Here is a 14199-nt window from a genome sequence, read left to right as displayed (position 1 = left end):
AATATAAATAAATGTACGAAAATGTTACACAACTTATATATACAATGTAATTTTCGACGATACATAAATTCTTTTGATCTTCTTCTTTAACTTTGGAACTCATGTTTTTCCCGATGGAAGAGTTATCGTAACTTTAACAACAAGTCGATCAGTTGGAATGACATACATATATATGTTTATTTTAAATGTTCTACACCTAACTTGTCAGGATATATATATACTCTATTAATATATAAGTGATAACCAGGCAGATATGATCGACATGTTTGCTTAGCAGTTTTCCTATATTCACTTATTATCAATTTTTTTGTTTTAATTTGTTTGTTTTGTTTTTTAAATTATTTTTATATTTGAAATGCTTAAAGAAATCTATAAAAAAAGATAATTAACAACTTAAATAATTTTTAAAAAAACATAGAAGTACTCAATGCTTATAAAAAATTTGATTGATATTAATCTATCCGTGTCACATAAAATTAGACAAAAATAAGTAATATCTAATTAATAATATTTGATTAAATCTTGAAATTCTATTTTAGTTAAAAAGTGCTAAATATTACAATCATTAACAACTCAAAATATTTTAAAAAATCATATTAAAATTTAATTAACTTTCTAAATTTTATCTATATCACATAAACTAAAACAAAAAAATAACAGATATCGAATTCTGTTAAACAATGACAAAAGTTTCATATCAGTGATTAATGAGATGGGTCATGGGTAGACTCCTTATAAAGCTTGGACAATCCTCATCCCTTTGAGCTAGCTTTTAGGGTGTGAGTTAGGCCTAAGATCTAATTTCAACTAACTCATTATAAGGCTTGGACAATCCTTCTCCCTTTAAGCTAGTTTTTGGGATGCGAGTTAGACCTAAGACCTAACTTCACATGGTATCAGAGCAGGGCCCATTTCACCCGATGTTGGGACCCAAAATCAAAATTGCTCATGCACCAGATGTTAAGCACTGGGCGTGAGGTGGGGTGTTAAAAAATGACAAAGTCCACATCAACGGTTAATGAAATAGGTGAACTCCTTATAAGGCTTGGACAATCCTCCTCCCTTGAGGTGGGGTGTTAAAGAATGACAAAAGTCTCACATCACTGGTTAATGAGATGGGCACTGGTTAATGAGATGGGTGAACTCCTTATAAGGCTTGGGCAATCCTCCTCCCTTGAGATGGACTGGTTAATGAGATGGATGTACTTCTTATAAGAATTGAGCAATCCTCCTCCCTTTGAGTTAGCTTTTGAGGTGTGAATAAGCCTAAGACCTAATTTTACAAATTCTTACCAACACGGCCACTTGTGTCTAGTATATATATATATATATATATATATATATATATATATATATATGATAATAAATATTTTTAAGGGTGTTTCATTGGCTTAATTATTATACAATGCAATATGGGGGTCGTTATCCTAAATTAAAGATGGGATAACATTACAATTTACAAAGGCATATATTATATGCTACGTGTGGCTTCTATCACCAAAATTGTTTTGTTCTGCTCAATGGCAACTCTTCTCGATTTTTCTCGAGCCTCAACCAACGAACCCTTTCTCTGTTTCACGTATCTTTTTTTTTTCTCAATCAACTTGTATGTATTTCAATTGATTTTGAAAATATTAAATAAATATTTTTATTGATATATATATAAAAAGAAATTATTTAATATTTTTATCTCTGCTAACTGAGAATCGAATATATCAATATGAGATCTCATAAAAAGCATTTCTAATGAAGTCGATTTTACTAACTTATCCTTTTTATACATACTATTTAGGTAGCTTATCCGTCAATCAACACTAAGATTAATAATGGAATTTATTTTTTGAAACTTTAATTTACAATACAATTATACTTTCAAATAATAAACTTAAGGGTCAAAATGAATTTTTTTTAAATTAATTCTATTTTATATTTTGACAAATAATTTTGAGATATATATTTTTAGAGATATCAAATTAGGACTTCGAATATGAAAATATATATTATTAGTCATGAGGATATTGGGGTTTAAATCCTTGATGCTATTGTGAATTTGACTTAATACACTGAATGATTACATTAAATTAAATAAATAAAGAATCAGTATTATTAATAGAGTATACTTTAAAATTGATACTAAGATTCATTTTCCAATATTTTTCTATTGGTATGAAAGGATAACACATTGTTTTTCTAGGGATTCCTTATTATTGGATACAGAGATGGCAATCAAACTATTTCAACCTTTTTTCTTGAAAAGTTTAAACTTTTCACTTGGAATTACTTTCGGTCGTGCAAAAATCGAATCGAAGAAATTGAGTTATTGCTAAATAGAGTTATTGGGTTAATATGTTTTTAATAATTTTATAAAAAATATTTATTGAATTATCAATTCAATTTTGGTTTTTATTATTAGGATTGGGTAAATCGATAACACATTAAGAAAATAAAATTTTATTATTTTACCCATCATTAATTCTATTTCATCCGTGCAATTNTATATATATATATATGATAATAAATATTTTTAAGGGTGTTTCATTGGCTTAATTATTATACAATGCAATATGGGGGTCGTTATCCTAAATTAAAGATGGGATAACATTACAATTTACAAAGGCATATATTATATGCTACGTGTGGCTTCTATCACCAAAATTGTTTTGTTCTGCTCAATGGCAACTCTTCTCGATTTTTCTCGAGCCTCAACCAACGAACCCTTTCTCTGTTTCACGTATCTTTTTTTTTTCTCAATCAACTTGTATGTATTTCAATTGATTTTGAAAATATTAAATAAATATTTTTATTGATATATATATAAAAAGAAATTATTTAATATTTTTATCTCTGCTAACTGAGAATCGAATATATCAATATGAGATCTCATAAAAAGCATTTCTAATGAAGTCGATTTTACTAACTTATCCTTTTTATACATACTATTTAGGTAGCTTATCCGTCAATCAACACTAAGATTAATAATGGAATTTATTTTTTGAAACTTTAATTTACAATACAATTATACTTTCAAATAATAAACTTAAGGGTCAAAATGAATTTTTTTTAAATTAATTCTATTTTATATTTTGACAAATAATTTTGAGATATATATTTTTAGAGATATCAAATTAGGACTTCGAATATGAAAATATATATTATTAGTCATGAGGATATTGGGGTTTAAATCCTTGATGCTATTGTGAATTTGACTTAATACACTGAATGATTACATTAAATTAAATAAATAAAGAATCAGTATTATTAATAGAGTATACTTTAAAATTGATACTAAGATTCATTTTCCAATATTTTTCTATTGGTATGAAAGGATAACACATTGTTTTTCTAGGGATTCCTTATTATTGGATACAGAGATGGCAATCAAACTATTTCAACCTTTTTTCTTGAAAAGTTTAAACTTTTCACTTGGAATTACTTTCGGTCGTGCAAAAATCGAATCGAAGAAATTGAGTTATTGCTAAATAGAGTTATTGGGTTAATATGTTTTTAATAATTTTATAAAAAATATTTATTGAATTATCAATTCAATTTTGGTTTTTATTATTAGGATTGGGTAAATCGATAACACATTAAGAAAATAAAATTTTATTATTTTACCCATCATTAATTCTATTTCATCCGTGCAATTTTATGTTAAACTTCTCGAATTTCAAGATTCAAACAAGTTTATCTTTGATCGTGATTTTTTCATATATCTGTTAAATATTCTGAATTGTCAATTATTGTGACTTATAATACTTTTTACGTGCTTTATAAATATATAAATTTCATTTCAAAAAGTTAAAAAATTTTATGCGCAAATTTGCGATCAAATTTAAACTTTAACTCTCGAAAAATGAAAAGTATCACATAAATTGTAACAGAGGAAATATATATATATAATTTTAACATAACTAAATTACTACATCAGTATATTACTCTACGGTCTACACACTTTACAATATTTCTTACTTTAAATTAAAATTTTCATATTATGTTTTAACTGTAATGTATATGTTTTATCTTTTTTATTTAACTATACTAAAATATTTGCGATTAATTTATTTATTCGAATGTATCGCATCTAATTAATTTATTCCCAATCGACATGTTTTTCAAACAAATATTAGCTTTGAACCGAAAGGGAAAAAGTCTATCTTTTCACGTAATTTAACGATCAAACCAACTATTATTATTTTATAATATTAATACGTAAAAGTTGAAAAGAGTATCAGATTTGTGAAATAAACTTGAGGTATGATTGATTTTCATTCGTTCATTTAAATTACCTTTTTAAATATTCGATTTAATTGACATGTCATATAGAAGCTCTAGCCAACAAAGAATATTTTTAGTGCTATTTTTAGTTTGTGATGTTGATAAATAAATAAAGTCAGCTATGTCCTTTTATATTGACACGTCAACAAGAACATCAAGCTTCACCGTTCATTTGAATTGATTTAAAATTTGATTTAATCGATTTTTAAATTAATTTTTAATTTTTAGGAGTTTTATAAGTATTAAAAATAACTCAAAATAAGTTATGAAAATGTTTGACAAAATAAAAAATATTTTAAAATAAGTCAGAAATCAAAAATTAATCTCCCTCTACTTTTATTTTTTAATTTATCAGTCATTTCAGTTTGATTTTTTTTAAGTCGATTTAAACAGGCTTTTTTAGGTTTTGTTTACAACTGTACTTTTTTCATACTTCATAATACTTTGGTATTTAGGAAGAATCTTACTTTTGGACGATTAACTTAGTGGATGTTTAGACATAAAAAGGTATAATTATTTTAACAGCATATATTTGTTAACAAGTTGAAAAAGACATTAGAAATTGGAGTTGAGATCGAATATATATGAATAAAATTTGTAGTTAATGTTGAATTTTTGGGAATAAAATGAAATGAATATACTTTTTTGAAATTAGAGTTAGGATAGGATATGAATAAAACTTGGAGTTAATTTTGAAATTATTAAAATAATATGAAATGAAAATTTGAAAATTGTCAAATTTTAAAAAAATTCAGAGTTCAACTTCCAGATCAACTTTGAAAAATTATAATGATTTTATTTTAAATATTTTTTTGAAGTAAATAATATATAACAAAATGAAATCAAACGGACATTAAAAGTAACAATATTCTCTAATTGAATTTCTTTATAATCGCTTCAAATTCAATTTCGAAAAATTATAATAATTTAACGGAGAAGGGTTAAAAATACCCTTGAACTATTCGAAATAGCTCAAATATACCCTTAAACTATATTTCGGCTCATATATATACCCTTCCCCTCAAACTATAGGGTCAGAAATACTCTTCTCATTAACAGGATATGTTAAACGCCACTTAAATGCCATGTGGTATGCCACATAAGTCAATAGAGTTCCACTCACACCACGTAGAAAATAAACTTACCCCTAATTCCCCCCCCCCTCCCAATTTTCTCTATTTCCCTTAGAATTTAGAAACGATTTCACTGAAGAACATAGAACCCTTCTCCCTTAGAACTTATGTATTTTGTGAAATCATTCTAAGGAAATGGAGAAATTAGGAAAAGGAGTTCTATGTTCTTCAGAGAAATCGTTTTTAAATTCTACGAAAGATGGAGAAAATTGGGGGAAATTAGGGGTAAGTTTATTAGTCTACGTGGCATGAGTGGAACTCTATTGGCTTATGTGGCATGCCATGTGACATCCACATTGCATCTAAGTGACGTTTAACCGATTCTGTTAATGAGAAGGGTATTTTTGACCCTATAATTTGACGATAAAGATATATTTGAGCCAAAACATACTTTAAGAATATATTTAAACTATTTCTAATTGTTCAAGGATATTTTTAACCCTATTCCGATAATTTAATGTTTAAATAAAAATAAAATAAAAACTACCCATGATAAAACGAGTAATAAACAACAATATTCATTAATTGAATATTTTTAAAGTCGGATTTGACATAATTCAATAACTTTTACTTTTCTTTCTTCCCATATATTTTTTCTATTTCAATTTAGCTATTTTAGTTTTTCCTTTTAATAAAAATAAAAAGATATTTAGCTTAGGATTCAAAAATAACTATTTTTGTCCGAAGAGAATCCACATCCTTCTTACGCCGAAAAAGTTATAGGTCAATTTTTATGATTCAATGTATATGTCAAGTCCTTTTAACACTATTTATCTTCTTTCATATTTTACTTTAATGAAAATTCTGATTTCGGACATATAATCAAAATAAAATTTGTGGTCAAATTAAGACATATGTAACGAACACAAATAATAATAATAGAAATGTAATAAATAGAAAATATTTTTTTCTCAATTTATATGATCACTTTTTTTTTAGTTAGTCTAAAAAAGAGTGTTATATTTCTATGTTTAATAAGAATTAAATTTTAAAATGCTTATTTTATCTTCAATTAAATGATTTATAGTTATACAAATATTTATGACTTATCTTACATCATAATTTTTGAAAGTCTTTCCTTTTTTTTTTTTAAATTCCACAACAAATCAATTTAATACATGAACTAAGACAGAAAGTATACGTAAAGTCCACCCTCAATAGAGAAAGTATCCAAGCAAATAAGATATATTAACTCCCCCTATTCTAATTTATGTGTCACTTTTCGAATTTCAAAATTTAAACAAGTTTATTTTTATCGTAAATTTTTTATGTATCTGTTGGATTATCAATTCTTCTGACTTACAATACTTTTTATATAATTTATAAATATATAAATAGCATTTTAAAAAATTTAAAAATTCCATACATAAATTTCTAATTCTGATCATGTTTTGACTCTCGAAAAACGAAAAATTACCACGTAAGCTAAGCCATATATGGCATGTCCTACATAGTTTCAAATAACTCTGTTCTCATGCATTAGCTAGCTTTATTTAAACTCCACCAATCCCTACCATACCATTACTCAAAATTCATCATATCCAACCAAAAATCTTCTTACTTCTTTTTTTTCAACAGAACAACTATGGTTGTTTTGTCTCAACCACTTGTAGAAAACTTTTCACACATTAAAACATGCAAACATAACAACACAACTAGTGATCATGTTCACACTGGTAATATTATTCCAGTAATAGACTTATTAGACCCTGAAGCCAACAACCTTATGATAAAAGCTTGTCAAGAATTTGGATTCTTTAAGTTGGTGAATCATGGTGTCTCTATTGAAACAATTACCAAATTAGAAAATGAATCTATCAACTTCTTCAACTTGTCCCAAATTGAGAAAGATAAAGCTGGCCCTGCTAACCCTTTTGGCTATGGTAACAAAACAATTGGCTCTAAAGGTGATGTTGGTTGGGTTGAATATTTACTCTTCACAACTAATCCTGAACTCAATCACAACAAATCCATCACTATTCCTGGAAATTCCCTTCTCTTTTGGTAAGTACTAACAATTTTGTTCCAATGTTAATCTTCTTTTTTTTCTCGGAGCCCAGAATTTTCACTAAAAAGTAAACATACGTGGATGCCATTACAGTGGCGGGAGTCAGGATTTTTAATAAGGAGGTTCAAAATTCGTAGAAATAGACACACGTAGTAATCGAAGGGATTCGATATCTACTATATATACATAAAATATTATTTTAATCACGTATAAATACTATAATTTTCCGTCGAAAGAAATTCGAATGACCCCCTTTAACCAAGATGGCTCCGCCCCTGGATGCCAATGAAAGTTGACATTTGTCATATAATATACATGAGTCCCTTGCACCTCCCTTGTTCAGTTAGAATTTTCATTAAAAAAATTATTAAAATAAAAAAAAATAAAACATACGAAAACGTCAAGATGATTTAACATTATGCATAGATACATAAGAAAAAAAGAACCCCTTGTGCTCTTGACGTCATAATGATCTGATTGTGTAAATATTTTTTAAAGCCGTCACATAAAAGATGTAATCTTATATTTTGCTATTAATTAATATTTTTTTTTAATGCAGGGGACTTGTGAAAGAGTATATAAGTGCAATGAGAAATATGGGATGTATGGTGCTAGAAATGATAGCAGAAGGGTTGAAAATAGAACCAAAGAATGTACTAAGTAGGATGCTAAGTGATGAAAAAAGTGACTCATGTTTTAGGCTAAATCACTATCCACCATGTCCAGAGTTGCTTCAAGCATTGAGTGGTAGAAATTTAATTGGTTTTGGTGAACACACAGACCCACAAGTAATATCAGTTGGAAGATGTAACAACACAAGTGGCCTCCAAATCTCTTTGAAAGATGGGACATGGATCTCAGTCCCACCTGACCCCTACTCTTTTTTCATCAATGTTGGTGACTCATTGCAGGTAATTAATTACGAGAATGTCTTAGTAGCTCAGTTGATTTGACTACTTGAATCTGGATTCCCACTTCACTAGTTCATTCCTTTTAGTTTAAGTTTCAAAGTACTTTACTACGTCAGGTTAAGTTATCGTACAATAACATATACATATGTATATACGTACTAATAGTGTAATGTTTTGTGGTTTGTGGATGGCAGGCGATGAGTAACGGAAGGTTTATGAGTGTGAGACACAGAGTGATCGCAGATAGTTTGAAAGCGAGGGTGTCAATGGTTTACTTTGGAGGGCCACCATTGAGTGAAAAGATAGCCCCTTTATCTTGTTTAATGGAGGAACCTAATGAGCAAATCTTATACAATGAGTTCACATGGTCTGAATACAAGATGTCAGCTTATAAGACAAGGCTTGGTGATAATAGGTTGTCCCTCTTTGAAAAGAATGCCCAATCATGACAATATATTGTCAAATATAACCCAAATTAGGAAATTTTACTTAGGAATTTGACACCACTTCCTTTACTTGGAAATGAAAAAAGAATTTAAATCATTTATGACTTGGACCAGGTGTTTACTATCCGAGCAACCTTACTATCAAATATTGTTGTTTTGTTTTGTATCCTTTTTTGAGGTTTATGATTTTATGTCATCACCAACTTTTACTTTTTTGTGCTTAATTTGTAACAACTACCCTTGTGATATAAATGCAATGTTATCATCATTATGTCATCACTTTGTATATACTTGTTGGAAAAAGTTCATTTAATTTTTTATGTGACCCCTAAATTGTGGATATTATCAGATGGGGTGAGGGTTGTAAATTTATGGTCTGATCTCATTGCTTCTGTGACCTATTACGATAGACATTAGAATTGCACATGCTATAGTCTACAAACTAGGTGATTTGAACTCATTTTTAGAAAAAAAATAAATAGGCGCGATGAATTCGCGTTTTAACTATTTTATATATACGTGTTTAGATAAATTTAATTTTTGCTTAGACGATGAATTTGTGTTAATATATAAATATTTAAATTATGAACCTGATACGTAAAATAAGCCATGAGTTTAAAAATACAATAAAAATACATAATATTTAAACTCTGACTCGAGTGACATATCTTTCTTAAGTAGACCTTAGGACTAAATAATTGAAAGGAAAGTTTGTTCTTGATTGTGATCCCAAATGGTCCATAACATGCTAGCTCTTCTTCCACTCCTCTCTTCCTTAAGTTTCTCAATATATTCTTGTCTTTTTTTTTTCTTTTAATGAAAATGACATCCATATTATCAAATTTAATTATAGTGGTCTCTTATTAGGCATTGGAAAAGGTCACAAATAATAGTAGTAAATATATAATGTATATAAGGGAAAGTCGTTTTCAACAGAGTTTGGATTGACCATCCAACTCTAGTTTAACTATCTCAATCCATGTTGTATCTCTGACAAAACATTCTATTGCCATTAAGCAACTTGCTACTGTTTGAGAGTGACTCTATCGGTTCATTTTTACTTGTTCAGTTAGAAGAAAAAAATGTGTTTGTCTTTAATATATTAATCGAAAAAATATGTTGTTTTTTTTCATATTTATTCTTAATGTTAACTACTTATTCTTTAAATTGTTTTTTAAAAAATATCTAAAAAGATGGTACATAAGTTAATATGGATATTATGATAAAATACGCATATTACTCATTTGTATTTCTCATCATGAGACGTGAAAAATTTGAAATGAACAAATAAAAATGATCGAAAAGAGTAATCATAAACCACTTTCCAAGTCTTTTTAAATAGAGGGAAACCTTAACGACACACCTAAAGTATTTCATTTCTTAAAATTTGAATTAGAAGATAGAGATTTCAAGAGATGACAGTATGTTAGGTGTGTAAATAATATTTATCGAAATAAATTTTAAGTCGTCAACTGTGAGTTGTTCACTTTTTCCACTTGAACAATAATGATTTTTCAAGTAGGAAAAAAGAACAATTGATCTATAAGGTGCGTTTTCATAAATAATATAGTTGGTAATAGTTGAGATCGAAAAAATAAACACATGATAATTTTAATTAAAAAAAACTCAAAAAATTAAGACACTTTATGGATGTTTTTGACCCTTCACTTTTTTAAACATATATATAAAAAATATAGATATTATTTCCATTTCAGTTTGCTTGAAATACTTCCTGTTTAATAGATATTAACATCTCAATTGTATAATTAATGACATAATGTGAAATTATAACTGTTCACTAACATGCATATATTTTTTTTTTCGATCCGAAAGACATGTCCCTAAAAACATGCACCAAACAGATTATTTGTTTACTGTTAGGCAAACTGTGAAATCTGTTAATTGAATTAAAGTTTATGTAGATTTTTATTTTTTTGATAGTCTAATTGTTTTTGGAATTATTGGAATGTGGGGCAAATTATCTTTGTGTGTGTAAAGTAATGAGATATTCCATTTCAAAAAGTGAAGATGATCATCTTGACATCCTTATTAAGAAATGACATTCAATTTGTAATTTAGGGAACAAGCTATAATTTGTTACTTTTATAACCTAAGCTATATATAGAATCAACTCATTTTGTCAAGACACACTTGCAATAATTGCATCTTAGTATATGGACATGGGTTGCCCAAAGTTAGGCAAAGTGTAAACACACGATTGAAGATAGATTTCGCAAAACTTTTTAACTTTTATTTCATAAAATATTAAAAGATTTTATGTTACACTTTTGAAAATAGATTTCGCAAAGTTTTTAACTTTTATTTCATAAAATAACAAAAGATTTTATGTTACACTTTTGAAAATAGATTTCGCGATTTTTTTAACTTTTATTTCATAAAATATACAAAAGATTTTACCGTTCTTCTGATACTAAACGAATCATCTATTTTGTGCATTGGATTATAAGAATATACCATTTACATGTCAGACTTGAATTCTCACCATTATTGATCGTAAGCGCAATTTTATATTTTAAGTCCAGTATACATCCTATGTAGTTGAAAAAGTAGTATGTTAAAAAAAACTGATTGAAAAAATATCAACAATTAAACTAAGAAGTAAAATAAATAAGTAATTATTTATTGAATCGAAAGAGTACTATGACACATTCTTCTACATAGTGTTAAAATAAAAGTATATTTATTTGGGAACATTTTTTTATGATGATGTGACAATGTAATTTCCTTTAAGGGAAAATGCACGATTACCTCCTCAATCTATGTTCGAAATTTCAGAGACACACTTATAATATATTAAGGTACTATTACCTCACTGAACTTATTTTATAAGTAATTTTCTATTCTTTTCGGCCTACGTGACACTAACTTGAAAAAAAAATTAACCAGCATTGGACCCACAAAATAGTGTCACGTAGGCCGAAAAGGAGTAGAAAATTATTAATAAAATAAATTCAGGGGTAATAGGACCTTAGTATTATATAAGTGTATTTCTGAAATTTCGGACATAAGTCAAGGGGATAGTTATTCATTTATCTCTTTTTTCTATACTAATGATGTACACAATTTAAACTCAAAAAATAATTAATTAACATACTATCATTTTCAAGTGTAGAATTTCAGTCAAAAATTTCAATACGTATATAAGTTACCTACCTAAAACGTGACGTTATAAACTTATATTTTGACACTTTGCAAAACATCTTTAGATAAATATCCTTATTGTGTCTCCACTAAAAATATAATTAGCAGATAAGTTCAGATTTATGTGGTCAATATAATCTTCATTAGGTCAAACAATTTGACAAGTTGAAATCTTCAATATTTAAACTTGTTCCAAAAATCTCTTGAGTTTTGAAAAGAATATCACTTCATGGTCAATTCATTTGAATGTATTAATGGGTGTCAATTATAATTAAAATGACTAACTCAACAAACTCTAATCTTTAACCTGATCATATTTGTCTCCAACTTAAGAAAGCACAATTATATAAACTCCATCCATTTCAGTATCAGACTATTTTTTTAAATTTTTTTTAAAAAAAATGGTTAAGAAACACCAAGTACAATTAAACAAGTAATTAGTCACGGACAAATTTTATAGCTAAATAGCAAAAAAATCATATTTTAGCTATGAATTAACAACTGATTATATGAAAATATAATTAGCTAGGACCTATGTAGTGACAAAGTAGCTAGAATTACCAACAAACTTCATAATTAATTCATGTTTTCTTGAAAACTATCATTTAACTTAACTTAGAACATCTTAAATTACTTTTGAATATATACGTTTAACACAATGAATTTCAAAAGATTCTGTATTTCTTAAATATTGTATTAAATCAAATACGTTCATATAAAATAAAATCATACTCCCTAGCTATATACATTAAATGATGCAACAGCATATTCATCACGCACTAAAATTTCATAAGTGACGTTAAAAAAAAATAGAGACTATTTCTAATAAATTACACGACTCAAGAACCTCGTTAAATCATCGATAACCAAAAAATATTACTATGATAAATGACAGACAGCTGTATCAAATTCTATGGTTTCAACCTGCAACAAGCAATTGACTATCTTATCAAAGTGGCCGGTCCAATTAGCAATTGGAGTTCAAGTTGTATTGGCTAGTCAAACATTAATTTATTGTTCCATTTTAATTATTTAGTTCAATATGGTATATATTATATTGAATTGAATATTGATTACGCAGACCAAGCTCATCTTAGTAACGACATTATAAAGAAATGTCTATTTAAACAAAATATATATTGGTGTTATGGTTATATAGGTGCTCGAACATCCGTCATATTTTAGTAAATTCATCCTTGGTCTAACATGTAAATGATGTTTAATTTAAAGTTTTATCCTAATCACGTACTCTAGTGTCATAATTATTGATTATTATTTTTTAAAATTTTTATATCGATACGTTGAATAGGAAGTTAAATATTGATGAGTCTTAAAGCCTGGTTAGATTGATTTATAAAAAGTAATTAGTCAAAAATAAAAAGTAGGAAGGTATACTTTTGATTTTACCTTGTCAAATACTTTCTAACTTATTTTAAGTCATTTTGACTGATTTTTAATTATTTTTATACTTACCAAACACTTTCAGAAGTCAAAAACTGACTTAAAATTATATTTGACCAACTTTTAAATCAATCCAAACATCCTCTTATTCTTGTATGACGATGCTTTTAACAATTTTACTAGTATATTTCTTTTTAAACTGTAATTGACCTATAAATGAATAAATTTTCCTTCGATAATTGAATGTCTTTTCTCTTGCGGCGTACAATGAAATTTGATTGAATTATGAGTTTGTTGTGTTGTCCATGTATACACGATTCACATGCAATAAACTGTCTTGTCATATCTTTTATACAGATGGAAATTGCCCTAATTTTTACTATGCATTTGCAAATAATTGCAATTAAATATATAATGCATCAACAGCTCTTTACTATTCTCTCGGTTCATAATTGTTTGATAGGTATACTAAAATTAGATGTCTAAAATTAATAATTAATTTAAAAAATTAATAATTAGTCATTTTTTTTTCAATTCTACCCTTAATAATTACTCCATACTTAATGATAGTGTAGTAATAGTTCAATTGAAAAGTTATGTAAATTTTTTATATTCTTAATATAGTAAGATATATTTGTCAAATTACATCTTGTATTAAATTTTTCTCAAGGGATGTGCATGACCTTACCCTGACAAATAATTGTAGGCATAAAAAGTAGCTAACATGATTGAGTAATAAATAAGTTTTTGTATCAAATAGTTAATTAGTCGATAGTGCAGTATATAGAGTTATTTTTTTCTTGTCCAGAGGTTTCGAGTTATTTGATCTTGGAGTATGGAAAAATCATTGATAGAGAGTTTAT

The 14199-nt window shown here is 27.2% G+C and overlaps 1 protein-coding gene across 1 annotated transcript; it reads left to right on the top strand.

The window, feature by feature from the left end:
• Positions 1-6917: 6917 nt before the first annotated feature.
• Positions 6918-9044, top strand: LOC107010417 (gibberellin 2-beta-dioxygenase-like). Its single transcript, XM_015209700.2, has 3 exons — positions 6918-7412; positions 7976-8327; positions 8522-9044. Exons 1-3 carry the CDS (start codon positions 6994-6996, stop codon positions 8774-8776), a joined length of 1026 nt encoding a protein of 341 aa, XP_015065186.1. The 5' UTR covers positions 6918-6993; the 3' UTR covers positions 8777-9044.
• The last annotated feature ends 5155 nt before the right edge of the window (positions 9045-14199 follow it).

The sequence above is a fragment of the Solanum pennellii genome, chromosome 2 (genome assembly GCF_001406875.1).
Source record: "Solanum pennellii chromosome 2, SPENNV200".
Taxonomy (NCBI): domain Eukaryota; kingdom Viridiplantae; phylum Streptophyta; class Magnoliopsida; order Solanales; family Solanaceae; genus Solanum; species Solanum pennellii.
This window is presented reverse-complemented; position numbering and strand designations above follow the sequence as displayed.